General features: G+C 42.4%; 1 protein-coding gene across 1 annotated transcript in view; it reads left to right on the top strand.

Annotated features, from left to right (window-relative positions):
* rims2a (regulating synaptic membrane exocytosis 2a) overlaps positions 1-12,990 on the top strand; it is a 139,122-nt gene that overhangs the window by 75,124 nt on the left and 51,008 nt on the right. Inside the window, exons 9-17 of the mRNA XM_039619950.1 lie at positions 1,188-1,399; positions 2,656-2,775; positions 4,206-4,305; positions 4,423-4,546; positions 6,727-6,773; positions 7,036-7,148; positions 10,101-10,231; positions 10,564-10,756; positions 11,101-11,254. Of these exons, the coding sequence (XP_039475884.1) occupies positions 1,188-1,399; positions 2,656-2,775; positions 4,206-4,305; positions 4,423-4,546; positions 6,727-6,773; positions 7,036-7,148; positions 10,101-10,231; positions 10,564-10,756; positions 11,101-11,254 (1,194 nt within the window). The remainder of the gene's footprint in view (positions 1-1,187; positions 1,400-2,655; positions 2,776-4,205; positions 4,306-4,422; positions 4,547-6,726; positions 6,774-7,035; positions 7,149-10,100; positions 10,232-10,563; positions 10,757-11,100; positions 11,255-12,990) is intronic.

The raw sequence follows: 12,990 nt of genomic DNA on the forward strand, positions 1-12,990 counted from the left end.
TATTTCTTCACCTGCCCGGGAGGGGCAGCTAATCTGAGGAAGGCTGACTAAAAGGGAGGAGGATGGGAGCTAAAACTGCTTGTGTGAGATGTTGGATGAACTGAGGGGACAAAGCAGGATTATTTTGAACTGTGAATCATGCAGAGCTACCTATTAGCCAAAGTATTGTAAAGAAAACAAAACTTTGCACTGTGGCCTATATGTCCCCTTAGTGATGCTCTTTTCTCTTTATAATCATACTAAACATATTTCTTTATTTCAAATGGGCCGTTTATCCTTGCCCCGCCCACTCCTTGTCTGTTATCGCACTTGATTTGCTGTGACAAGCGAGATGTTTAAGCAATAAAGCAGAAGAAAAGTTCCCTTCCCTACGAAGCAGTTCCAACACGATAAATCAAACCTTGGTATGGAATGCAGCGCTGAAGTTAGCTGAAGCTGCAAAAGTCCCAAATGAGGTCAAATTAGGTGCGGATTTTGTCTGTGACGCGTTTGAATGTTGTCGTTTTGTTTATCAGAGGTTCCCAATGTGCTGTTGGAACACATGTAATACCTTTAAAGAATTTGAAGCTTCAGATTGTGCTTTTGACTTCAGCCATGGCTTCTGTCTTGTTTAGTTTTCTTAACTGAGCAGTGCTGAGCTCAATCCATCTGCGTCTTTTCCTTCTCTGCAGGGATTTTAGGAGCGATTATCACTTTTGCTGAGTTATGGGAGCATGTGAGCACTCGTGTGTTTGTGTGTGTGTGTTGGAACGTGAATGTTTGGATGTCTTATTTCGAGCTCTGTGTGGGTGTGCGCGCGCGTTAATGTCTGTACTTTGTGGCGTCCTCACTTGTCCCTCTCGATGTCCTCTCTCGTGTGTATATGCCCTCCCTCCCACCTTACAGGAGATTTGGATGGCCATTGGTGGGACCATGCGTCATGGCATAGCAGTGAGGCTTCCCCAATGTCTTTGGTGAGACATGTGGAGCCCTGCGTTGACCCTCCCTCCCTACCACCCGCCCCCTTAACCCCATCTCTCTCTCTCACTCTCTCTCTCCTTCCCTCTCTCTCTGTCTCTCTCTCTCCTCTCCCCCATCCCCTGTCCTCCCGGAGTCTTTTTGTCATTTCATGTTTCCTTTGTTTTATTTACACCTTTGCATGTTGTTTTTTCTGTTTTTTCTTTCTGTTTTTTATCCCACACCTGTAGGGGACAGTCAAAGGGGAAAAAGAAAAACTATTGAGCAGGCATTTATGTCCGAGGCGACACACACCTTATCTGAGAGGCAAAAGAAAATGGTGCGCTTTGGGGGACACTCATTTGAAGAGGACTTGGCATGGTGTGAACCGCAGGTTAAAGACTCGGGAGTTGATACGTGCAGTAGCACTACGCTAAACGAGGAGCATAGCCATAGTGAGAAGGTACTGAGACAATCTAGCCTGCTTTTTTTTTTCTTTTTTTTTGTTATGATTATTATTTATGACCTTACCCATCCAGTCTTTGTTTGCTCTCTGTCACTAAGTGTAAATAGGTGAGATGTCTGTTTTATGGATTTTATTTAACGTTGTATAAATTGATTTCTCTTGCGATTTTTTAAAACTTTATTTATTATTTTTGGTTCGGTTACTTTTGGCTCCACCTCGGTGTTGCCTTAAAAATAAAAGTCATTTGGGGACACCCTCTTTGCTTGCTACTTGTACTTGCTGTATTGCTCCCCAAATAGAAACTACACCTCTTTACAGTAGCTGTAAAAGACTTGGGCATTGACACACAACCTCTCTGTTTGTCATGGCACTCAGGAATGTGGGTCTCTCCTAGTTGCATGCTCGTTTTTTTTCCTCCGTATGTTGTGTTCTTGCTCTGCAGCGGTCCTGTTTAGTGTAGTAGGAACACCCTTACTCGGGCCCGTCCCCTCTCACTCTGCTGCCCTACCCCACAGCACCCAGTCCAGACAGATCCTGTCCCCTTTGCCCAATTTTCCACTCACTTCTATAGAAAAAAAAGACACACACACACACAAACAGGGAAGATTGGATTTGTTTTGCACCAAAAAAACATTTGTTTTTCTTTTTTCCCTTCCACTGCCGCGTCTGTGATATCACCGTGTCTCATAGCTTTATTCTGTGCTGTTTTTCATCCTTTTTGGTCTCTAATGTGGCACCCTAGGATCTACTTCATCTGTATCACGTCTACCCCCCTCCCACTTTTTTTTTCACTATCTGCTTTTCCCCTCACTACTCCACTTGATGGTGGCTGTGTGTTTGTGTGTAGCAAAGCACCAGAGTCACACTCTGGTCTTCCTGCTCCCGTTTGAAGAGCTGGTTTTAGGAGGAGTGTTGGGGCTGCTTGCTTTACTCTGCATGGGGCGCTGCATGAAGCTTAACTCCACCCTCACACCGGCAGGTTCACACAAACTCTGTGAGACAGTTAATGAGCTGTGTGTTATTTGGAGAAATTTCAAATTTTCCTTTGAACGCTTTTGGCCTAACAGATAAAACTGCATCACCTGGAGTTTAAATAACTGAGTTTGTGTGAACATTCTTCCCCCAAGTGAACAAATAAAGTGCTCCCTTCACGCCCTCCTTTCACTGTTTTGTTGTCTGCTTTGGTCTGAAGTGATCGAACTGAAATGGATTAACTGTTAAACAAAAGGTGTGTTGTTGCTCTGACCTTGTAGCACCCAGTGACGTGGCAGCCGTCCAAAGATGGGGATCGCCTAATAGGGCGCATTTTGCTCAACAAGCGCATGAAAGATGGAAGTGTGCCTCGAGACTCAGGTGCTCTGCTCGGTCTGAAGGTGAGCTTGCAGCCTGTGTGGGCGTCATTTGCACTGCACACACTCATGTTGAACTGCCATTAGAATATCCTGTTAAAATATGCATATTTAGCACAGTGACTTTAACATTTTACCCAGTAGGGTTCAGTCAAAAGGATCAGTGTTAGATGCGGCATTTAGGTGGAAGGTTAAAAATTTTGTGCCTTTTTTTTTTTTTTTTGAGGTTTCTCCACGGCTTTCTGTTGTTACATCATACAGTAGTACGACTCACTATTAATAGCCATTATATTCCTGATGAATATTAATAAGTGTTGTTTGATACTGGGCTCTCTAATCTTCTGAACTCATTCATACTGAGCTACTTTAGTGAACAGAATTCAGCTGCTGGGAGGAAACAAGTCGGAGCAGAGCCTCCCAGTATTGTCCCTGCAGTTATTCCCTGTTTGTGCATTATACAGTTCCATCACGTTCTAATGTAAATTTACATTCTTTGCTCTCTGTGTGTCTTTTTCTTATAGTGTTAGTGCTGCCTGCTTCTTATTGATCAAATTCTTTATTGAATGCTAAGTCAGTTTCCCTTCCAGTGTCTCCATCTATTCAAAAAGCATATACTTATTTTTATATAGATAGATATAGTTTTGTTTTATCCTTCACTGTTGTGTAATTCTGTAGGTGGTGCGTACCCTTAAAAAAATAAGAGAGCAGCCAAATGTCCACAGGAGCATGGCAGCAGCCGCTGGAGAAAGAAGCGAGAGCGGCAAGATGGGGAAAAAAATCATTACTGATTAAATGAGCCTCCTGAAATGGCATGTTTGTGTCTGCTCAGTGCTTCTGTGCATTTCTGTCCGCTCAGCAGCAGCCACCCAGCTCCACAATCCAGCCAGTCAGTCCATCAGTCAGGTTGCCAGCCTCGCCCTCACTGCCCATCTCTTTCTCTCTCTTATGCTCTCTTCCTCTGCAAGCCTCCCTCTCTCTATCTCCTGCCTGTTACATAAAGCCATTTCATTTAGCAGACTTCCCTAAGCTCCTTTGTATGTTGGCATTCAGCTGCCATTAAGAGGGGATTTTTATTTGTATGATGCCAGTGTAAGCCGAGGAGAGTGGAGTACAGCAGCTCAGGACTGTACAGTACAGCTCTAGCCCACGGCCTCGCACTGTTACAGAACCACGGTACAGCACCGGAGCACGGGGAACAAAGCACAGTCCTGGACAGTTTCTGAAAAGATTTAGATTTAGACTTTTAGCATCGACCTTCTCCCTTCCAGTGCATTTCTTGTGGTTTCAAACCTCGCAGGCAAAAACTGAAGCCATGACATCAACAGGATGCTTTGAGAAAATAAGTCCATGTTCTTCTATGAGCTGCATTAAATCTACAGTTATTATGACATAGCTCGACTTTTGTTTCACAAATGCATTTTAGTACCAGCGCAGTCACCTCTCTGTTTCTACAGGTGGTGGGAGGCAAGATGACAGAATCTGGTAGACTTTGTGCTTTTATCACTAAAGTGAGGAAAGGAAGTCTAGCAGACACTGTTGGACACCTCAGACCAGGTATTGAAACACACACGCACACATTTATGAAGAAATTAAATTCAGCTGTGACGACGGTGTGAGCATAAAGGATTAAGATCTTCCACGTGATGCTGAGCATCTCTGGTGTTTTTGCAGGAGATCAGGTGCTGGAGTGGAACGGGAAGCTTTTACAAGGAGCCACATTTAAAGAAGTTTACAATATCATACTAGAATCCAAGCCGGAGCCGCAGGTGGAGCTGGTGGTCTCGCGGCCTATAGGGTGAGATCTCGCAACCGGTGTCACACATGCAGACACACTCTGTTCTTCACAACACAATTTTGGATTTTGGCATTAATAAGCAACAGGATGCTCTCGCTCACAGTAACCAAGGTGTTAGGCATGGGTGAGAATTTGTGCTGCAACTGTGTTACTTTTCCATACAACACAATAAGCATACTGAAGCAGACGAGTTCACTAGATGTGTTAAAATTGTGATTTGAAAATGTAATTTTTAATTAAGCGAAGCCAGGACTAGGATCTGTCAAGGGCATCGAACTTTTTCCCACTATGTGCTTGTGTTGGGATAGTTTGTGACCCCAGAAAAGGAACTAAATATGGTGCAGGATGATAATTCAGACCAAGGAGAGGCACTGTAAGAAAAATAACTCTTTTTTGATACATACTCAGAATAGGGTGAGGTCTCAGTGATGGGAGAAGCAATTATCTGCTTCAGGGGTGTCAAACATATGGCCTGGGGGCCAAAGACTCCCTTCCAGCCCACTGGATGGCCTTGGTAAACGTGAAGGAAGGCATAGATTCTGTACTTTTAAGTTTTACAGCTTTTTCTAGTGACAGAGACCTCCTCCGTGGTCATTCACACTACACCAAAGTAACTAAGTAATAGATAAACAAAAAATATCCTGAACCTTTCCCTCTCCAATACAAGTTTCTATGTTTTCCAAAGGTCCAAAGTTTTAAAAAAATCAATTTCCTTCAGCAACATTTCTTGATCATGTGGAAAAACGAAGATTTACTGTTGAAGTTCTTTTTTCTTCTATTAAGATGTCTAAACATTTCCATATGTGGCTAAACTTCTTTACACTGACAGAAAGAGGAGTTTTTACTGGTCTGGCCCGCTTAAGCTCAAACTGGGCTGTATGTGGCTCACGATGTAAAATGAGTTTGACGTCCCTGCTCTAGATGAATCCTGACATCTCAGATCAGGAGTGGGATTCATCTAGAGAGGGGCTGCTTTATTACACATACCTCCACTGCATATACCTGGAATCTGTGTCTAACAACCAGTCAGATGAGAAGCAGAGTATACCTTCTGCTTCTGTTGTGCTGTGTGTGGAAATGCATGCTTCAAGTATTTCTTTAAAAACAAAGGAAAGAATGGGACACACAGACAGCTCTGAGCCACACAATTCACATTTCTAGATGAATTTTGACAGACATTTCAGTATTTTCTGAAACAGACGTGATATGAAAGATATTTGTGATGTTGGAGAGCTCTGTGTTTGTGGCTGAGGACGCACAAACAGACTTTGCAGTACTCTCTGCAGTTATTATTATGGCAAAATCTGTGTGGAAATGTAAAGCATAAAGTTTAGGCTATATTAACTCTGTATTAAGTGTATAAACAAACCTAATTGTATGAGCATTTATTCTCCCCCTTCGACCAATGTAGAATTTACAGGACTCTGTAGGATATGTTGTTACTCTAACCTTAGTGACTCATATAGTTTCATTTAAATACTTTGCTTTCAGTATTTTGTCTGCCTAAACTCCTAAATGCAAAATGCCAGCTACAACAATAAAAGACTTGTCCCTGCTTCACTTTCACATTGGTGCTAACCATGCATAAATCTGGACTTTAGTATTAGTCAGTATTTCAAAGAATCACACTTTAGATTGTGCCAACATCTCTTACCTATTTGATTTGATTTCGCTGTAAAACTATTACAGTGCCAACATCTGTAGGTTTATTCGTGCCACATAGCTGCCTCTATGACTCAGAATAGCTTCATATTTTTGGAATGTGGAGACTTGAAAAGGGGAATCTGAAGGGAACATAGCTCAGAATGTGTTTGCGAAGGAGCTGTGCCGAGCTGTTTATTCAGCATCTGTTCCTCCCTCCCTCTGGCTCCGGCTCTGCCATTTCTGGCCTCATAAGGCACCGAAGAATGCCGGCCGGCAAAAAAATGAAAGCCCGTCACATCGTTTATCCTCTCCACTGCGATTGTTTTTGAAAAACAGAGGCACCTTTGCTTTGTCGATTCCTAGGTCTGACCTGCTTTGTGCCGTTGAGAGAGCCGTTGGGTGAATGAAGACTAATGTGGTGCTTACGGTCATTAAAGCGCAGTGCATTCAGTATTAGCTTAAATTGATCCGCTCCATCCCCCTCCTTCTCTCCTGCTTCTCACACTCTTTCACTTTCTTTTTTGCTTTTTTTTCAGAGATATTCCAAGGATACCAGACAGCACACACTCACAACTGGAATCAAGTGAGTTCTGTCAACATTTTTTCCGTGGATTTGACAGTGTGCCGTTTGATCCTATTAATCATCCCAGAAACACCAAGTGAAGCAAATTGTCACCCTGCCTTTTTATCTTCCCCCACATGGCAAGATTTTTGTGCTCTTTTTGTGTTTCCTTTCTTTGTGTGTCCTTGCTACAATCTCCAGTTTTCTCCCTGTGCGTAGCGAAAACTACAAACAGCAAACAGATACGGTTTATTATCTGACTGTGCCGTCTGTGCCCTGCCAGGTTCGAGTTCTTTCGAGTCTCAGAAGATGGACCGTCCTTCCATCTCTGTCACATCTCCTATGAGTCCCAGCATGCTGAGGGACGCCCCCCAGTACCTGTCAGGACAGCTCTCAGTAAGTGAGCTCAACTCCACATATGGGCTACATGTAAAAGCCGGGAAGAGGATTGGATTGATAGAGAGGGTTTAATTGCTTTTGAGATCATAGATGAGCTAGTAAGTATTATTTTCCCATTGCGGATTCATTACGCAACCAATTTTTTTCTTTTTTTTTAGTTTAAATCTTAATTCAAACCCTTGTTAAACATTGTTGTCAGGCTCAGCAACCTCACTCAGCCTGTTCAGCTGGCCCTTCACCAACCCAGCACAGGACTGTAGATCAGATTACGTTGTGTGTTGTTCATTATCCAGTATAAAAACCCTCCTGGGGTAAATTTGGTAAAAAGGCTGCATTAAAACGACATAAATCAAATCTTAAATTTAGGATTCAAGAATGTGCTTTTCCTGCTCTTTCAATATTTATGAGAGTCCCATAGAGTATTTGGTCACCACTCAAACATATCCTACACTGTATAGCACAGCCTTTTCATCCACTCACTGCTTAAAGTTCTGGATTTTCATGAGAGGGCCGACCTTGAAGTTCGCAGTGGACTAATCACTAAAACAGTTCAGCTCACTGGATAAACCTTGCAAGACCTTGATGAGTAATTCTACACAGTAAGGAGCTGTCTGTATCAAGCATCGTCTGTGGATAACAATCGGCTTTAACGTCACCGTGACGCAAGCTTTGAGGCGGAGGAGAAAAAGGTCTAAAAGACAAAAAGATCTAATTGTGAGCCGCTGGTAATTTTCTCCGAGGGCCTATGCAGAACAGGGCAGAGCAGCTCAGGGATGAGTAATCTTTGAGAAAGCAGAAATGAAAAAAAATACAAAACCTGCTGGTTTAAATCTTTCATCTAAATGACAAATTTCTGTTGTTGTGTTTTGGGTGTATTGTGAGTTTTTGTGTTTTTGGTTTTATTGCATTTTCTTTTCTTTCTTTTTTTTCTTTCGCTGTTTAATTTATGCTTATCCAGAGCCAAAGCCTTAGTAGAAGAACACCGCCTTTTGCCCCTAGGGTCCAGGTAATGGGCCCTGTGTGAAGGGCACAAACTCTGTTTGGTTTTTTTTGCTCATTGACTGTTGACTGGCCTTTTTTTCTGTTTCCATACTTTGGAAAATGCATTCCTGGGGAAATGGCAGCTTTGAGTTTCCCTCTTAGTGCAGTGCATTGTGTCATTTTCTTTGATTTGATTTGTTGGTATCATTCTTTTGATTAGAATTCTTATAGCTCATTGTAACCCATACACATCATTATCCCCAAGTAGTGCATGCTCGACTAATCGGAGCTTATTTTAAGAGACACTCTTGCATTGCCTGATGTTTTTGGACTGACTTCAGTGATTGACCTAATTGAAACAGTAGTTCTGTGTTGTGTCGAGGGCAATGCTGGTCGGCGTCTCTGTAAATCTTTCTAGGACAAAGATCTCTGTTTTTCTTTTTTCTCCTGCTTCAGTGTGACATGAACCCAGGCCTCGATAACTCTAACCCTGCACACATACACAGAAGGGCTCCCCCATGTGCGAGTTGAAGTGATGCTAATTAGCAGATCTGAGCTGATGGCTGTGTGGTTTCATGTTGCAGTGAAAAGATACTGAGTTCACCGTCCTCTTTGGAAAGCCAAAGCCAAAATTGCATTTCCCCCGTTACAGATAGGAGATTTAACGAATAAGCAAATTGTACCTCCCAAATAATAACTCCAAACAGAGCGAAGCCTAGAAGGCTTCTCTCTGCTACAAGCTGCCTGCTTTAATATCACTCTGTCTTTTCTGTGGTTTCTGTTTTATGGTCATTATTGATTTAGATAGCCTGAGGGTTAATATTCCTGTGTTAAACCTTAGATATTTATCTCACTGTTGTGTTGTTTTGCTTAAAAGAGATCTAAGCTTCATATCCTGTGTGTCAGTAATATTGTTGGTGTGTGTAACAGAGCATGCAGAGGAAAGGGCGCACTGCGTGTTTTCCAGATCAAACATATGAATGGTTTAGGTTTATGTGTGTGTCTACATTAATGTTGTTAAAGCCAGCATGTTTTAGTAAACTGCTTACTTGTTAATTGGCTGTATTGGACACACAGTAGTATATATTTAGGTATTTTACTTATTGTTGCTAGTTTTTATGGTGAATCTTACTCTACATTTGAATTCATATTTTGCAGTATGTGGCATTTTGGTGGGCTAGAGATTACTTGGTACAATTTGTTTTTCCCATGAGCCCCCTGCTGTCTGTTTCGACTTGTCTTGAATGCTCTTTCCTGCATTGCTGCATGAACGGCGAGTCCTCTTAAACAGTGCAGACCCCTATCCATAATCATATTCTGAATGAAGTATGGACCAGAACTTAGAAGTCTTACTTCTCATTTCATCTGATTTCTTTTAAGGCTTCAGCTGGCCTTTTATTTCTTCTAAGTTTTTTCTCCTGGAGTCCATACTTTTCTTTTAGCGTGAACTGTTTGATTCCTATTGCAGCAGCATGACTGATTTCTCGTTATCGATCCCCACTGAATACTTGGGAGGACACTATTAGAGATGCCATCATATAGGTAGATGGTGGGACATTGTTAATTTTAGAGCATGTTGCCTTTAGCATTTCACTATAGTTCACTCCAGCTGAAAAGGTCAGTTCCATTTAAAAAACTGTAATAGGACACACTTTAAAAATCATTATCACACCATTTTAACATTGATATAGTTTTAGTTTATGAAAATGACACACCACACATGTGACCTGACACCATCCTAGCAATTGGATACCCTCCTCCTTTTCCTAAAGGGTAAATACAGGAGAAGACCCTGCACTGAGGCCTATACTGATTGAAAAGGTGTTGAACTCAACAAAAGGATGTAAATGCATATGTGAGGACCTGATGAAGTTGTCTTCTCCTGCATTATTCCCTTTATGTGCTCTCATTTGTGCTGGCCCTGAGCTGTCTCTCAGCAGGCTGCCTCTGCTCTCCCCCCTCCCCCAGGTCAAACTGTGGTATGACAAAGTGGGCCATCAGCTAATCGTCACCATCCTGGGTGCCAAAGACCTGCCACCCAGGGAAGACGGCCGGCCCAGGAACCCTTACGTGAAAATCTACTTCCTCCCTGACAGAAGGTAAGAGTAGAAACAGTTCCTCTATTTCAGGGCCTAATTTCCCCGAAGGTAGAAAGACACTAAAAAAAGATTATGCAATAAGGTCAAGTTATGGGGGGCATTGATGTGAGGTTTATTTCATAATTATTTATGCTCTTATTTTCTTATTAAGCGATTTATTCTTATGCATTGATGAGGAATGCAGGAAATGGACGTTAAGAAGCAGTTAGCACGTTCACTTTGCCATGTCGTTCCCTGCAGCTGCATGCTGTGGTGCTGTGCTCTGTGCTGTGTCGTGTGATGGATTTGTTGTATTCGTGGCTCTTCCCTATTATGATTGTAAATAAAAACAGTTTGAATTATTGTTCCTCCAGTGACAAAAGCAAGAGGAGAACAAAAACAGTAAAGAAATCCTTAGAGCCCAAATGGAACCAGACCTTTATGTACTCGCCGGTGCACCGGCGGGAGTTTCGGGAACGCATGCTGGAGATCACATTGTGGGACCAAGCCAGGGTGAGGGAGGAGGAGAGCGAATTCCTGGGAGAGGTAAGAAAACCAAATCCAAGCCCTCAGAGACACTCCGTAACAGTATCTCAGCTTATCCTCTTGAATGGTGTCAAGCCCTTAAGAAAGCTGCTGGCCATCACAAAGTGTTGGGTGGTCCAGTCCCTGCCTATCATGGATCAGGAACTTTCTTTTTTTCTGTTTGCGTGTGAGTGACAGAAAGGGCTTTTTTGGGATTTACATTTTCTTTAAAAGCTAGCATGTTTTACGTTGCTCTGATTCCATCAGTGAGTAGAAAAAAAAAATATATGTGAGCTTAAAACATTTGGAGTGAGGCCATTTTTTTTAAGGAGAGAAAATTTACTTGGGCCTTTTACTTCTGCCAGATCCTGATTGAGCTGGAGACGGCTCTTCTCGATGACGAGCCACACTGGTACAAGCTACAAACACACGACGTGTCATCTATCCCACTCCCACGTGCCTCCCCGAACGCACAGCGCCGGCAGCTCCACGGAGAGAGTCCAACGCGGCGGCTGCAGAGTGAGTAACACCTCTGTCGCTCAAATGGTCCCAAAATGTGCTGAAAGTGACTGTAAAGAGTCAGAAGGTGGGCATCCTGTAGGAAAAACATTTTACCTGCTGTAATGTAAAGTGACATTCATTCACAGTGTGAGATGGAAGCAGGTCAGCTGATTTTCTAATACCAATGCAGATACATTGGCTTCAGGTATCTGCTGATACCAACTATCAGTCCATTACCTGGATTAAATGAATAATCCTTACTTTGAGTGAGAGCCAGGGAGTCTTTGTTTGAATCATGCTTGACTTAAACATTGCTTTCCCAGCTTTCTAAAAAAATATTAAAATACATTTTTTTAAGAGAGCAGATTTACTGAAATTAGAATTGTTAGCAAAACCGTACACTCAAACAAGGTTAGAATGAAGGAAAGATTAAAAAAACGTGCTTGTTTTTTACCTAATTTCTTTGCACTCTGCACAATATCAGAGTGTTTAATGCACTCTGCTGTCACTGATGGTTCTCTGCTCTCGCTACGTATGCACCTCCTCACACCCCGCCACACACTGCCAATAAGACAGGTGAAGCAATGACAGCAGCTAATAGTGGACGTAAGTGCAAAAACGAATGTATACCAGCTGTAGCATAATAAGAGAGAGAAATCTGCAGCTATCAGAGAAAGAGTCCATGGAGGTTTTTACTCGTGTGCGTTTTGTAGCTTGTCTTAAAGCAAGTTTCCTTATACCCTAATGATGATTTTGTTCCTTTTTTATTACTTGAAGCTCGCCATCATACAAATATATCTGTGCCGACAGACTCATGGCACCGAACACTCAGAAATTAAAATTTTAGCACTGAGATAAATAAAAACAACAATAGGTAGCTTTCTGATTTTTGTAGTTGTTTCCATTAACAAACAAGGAGCCATATGTATTTATCTGATCAGTGCTGGCTTTTTCTGTTGCTGCTTCAGGTCATCGAGGCCTTTACGGCCGTTGTTATTTCTGCATATTTTGTTTCTGTTGTCCATGTCACATCTACTTTACTGCTTCTGCTTTTACAGACAAAGGCTCTTATTCACACAACTCAGGTAAAGACCTTTGCCCTACCAGACATTGCAGCTTTATGGAGCATCTGAGTGTCGTCCTCCTCCTCTTTAAAAACACACCCTTGTGCCCCAGTTCTCCACCCCTTTCCCCCCTCCCCCTTAAGAGCTGACGTTTCTGCTGCCTTACATGGATTTCAGTGCTGAGGGTCGGTGTATATTTTACACCGCTCTTTCCTTATCCACCCAGAGCAGCAGAACCACAGACGCTGTGGGGAAACGGGGAGATTTAGGACACAGTGGTCTCTCCTTCTCTGTGTGTTCACCTGTTAACTGGCTCACAACCCCACCCTGTAACCCAAAACCAGATCCTGCCAAACTGTATTCAGTCCTAATGTGATGTTATTAAAACCCGAGCTGTCCGCCCCTCCTGACAGACATAATTGGCCTATGACCACCTGCCTCTCCTCTGTCATGTATACTGTTTGTTTTTTGGCCTATTATGAATATTTTCCTCTTAACAGTTGCACAGGTTACCATCGGCACACTCTGCCCATTCTGCTTTTGCTTGTGTTTGTGTGTCTTCATTGTGAATATCTTCTTGAAAGGCGACTGTGTTGCTTTTGTGATACTTCTTATTTACTGGCCTAATCCTCTAACACAGTTGGCATATTTACTCAAAAAAAGAAAGAAAAAAAAAGAAAAAGAGGAAAA

The sequence above is a fragment of the Oreochromis aureus genome, linkage group 11 (genome assembly GCF_013358895.1).
Source record: "Oreochromis aureus strain Israel breed Guangdong linkage group 11, ZZ_aureus, whole genome shotgun sequence".
In the NCBI taxonomy this organism is placed as follows: domain Eukaryota; kingdom Metazoa; phylum Chordata; class Actinopteri; order Cichliformes; family Cichlidae; genus Oreochromis; species Oreochromis aureus.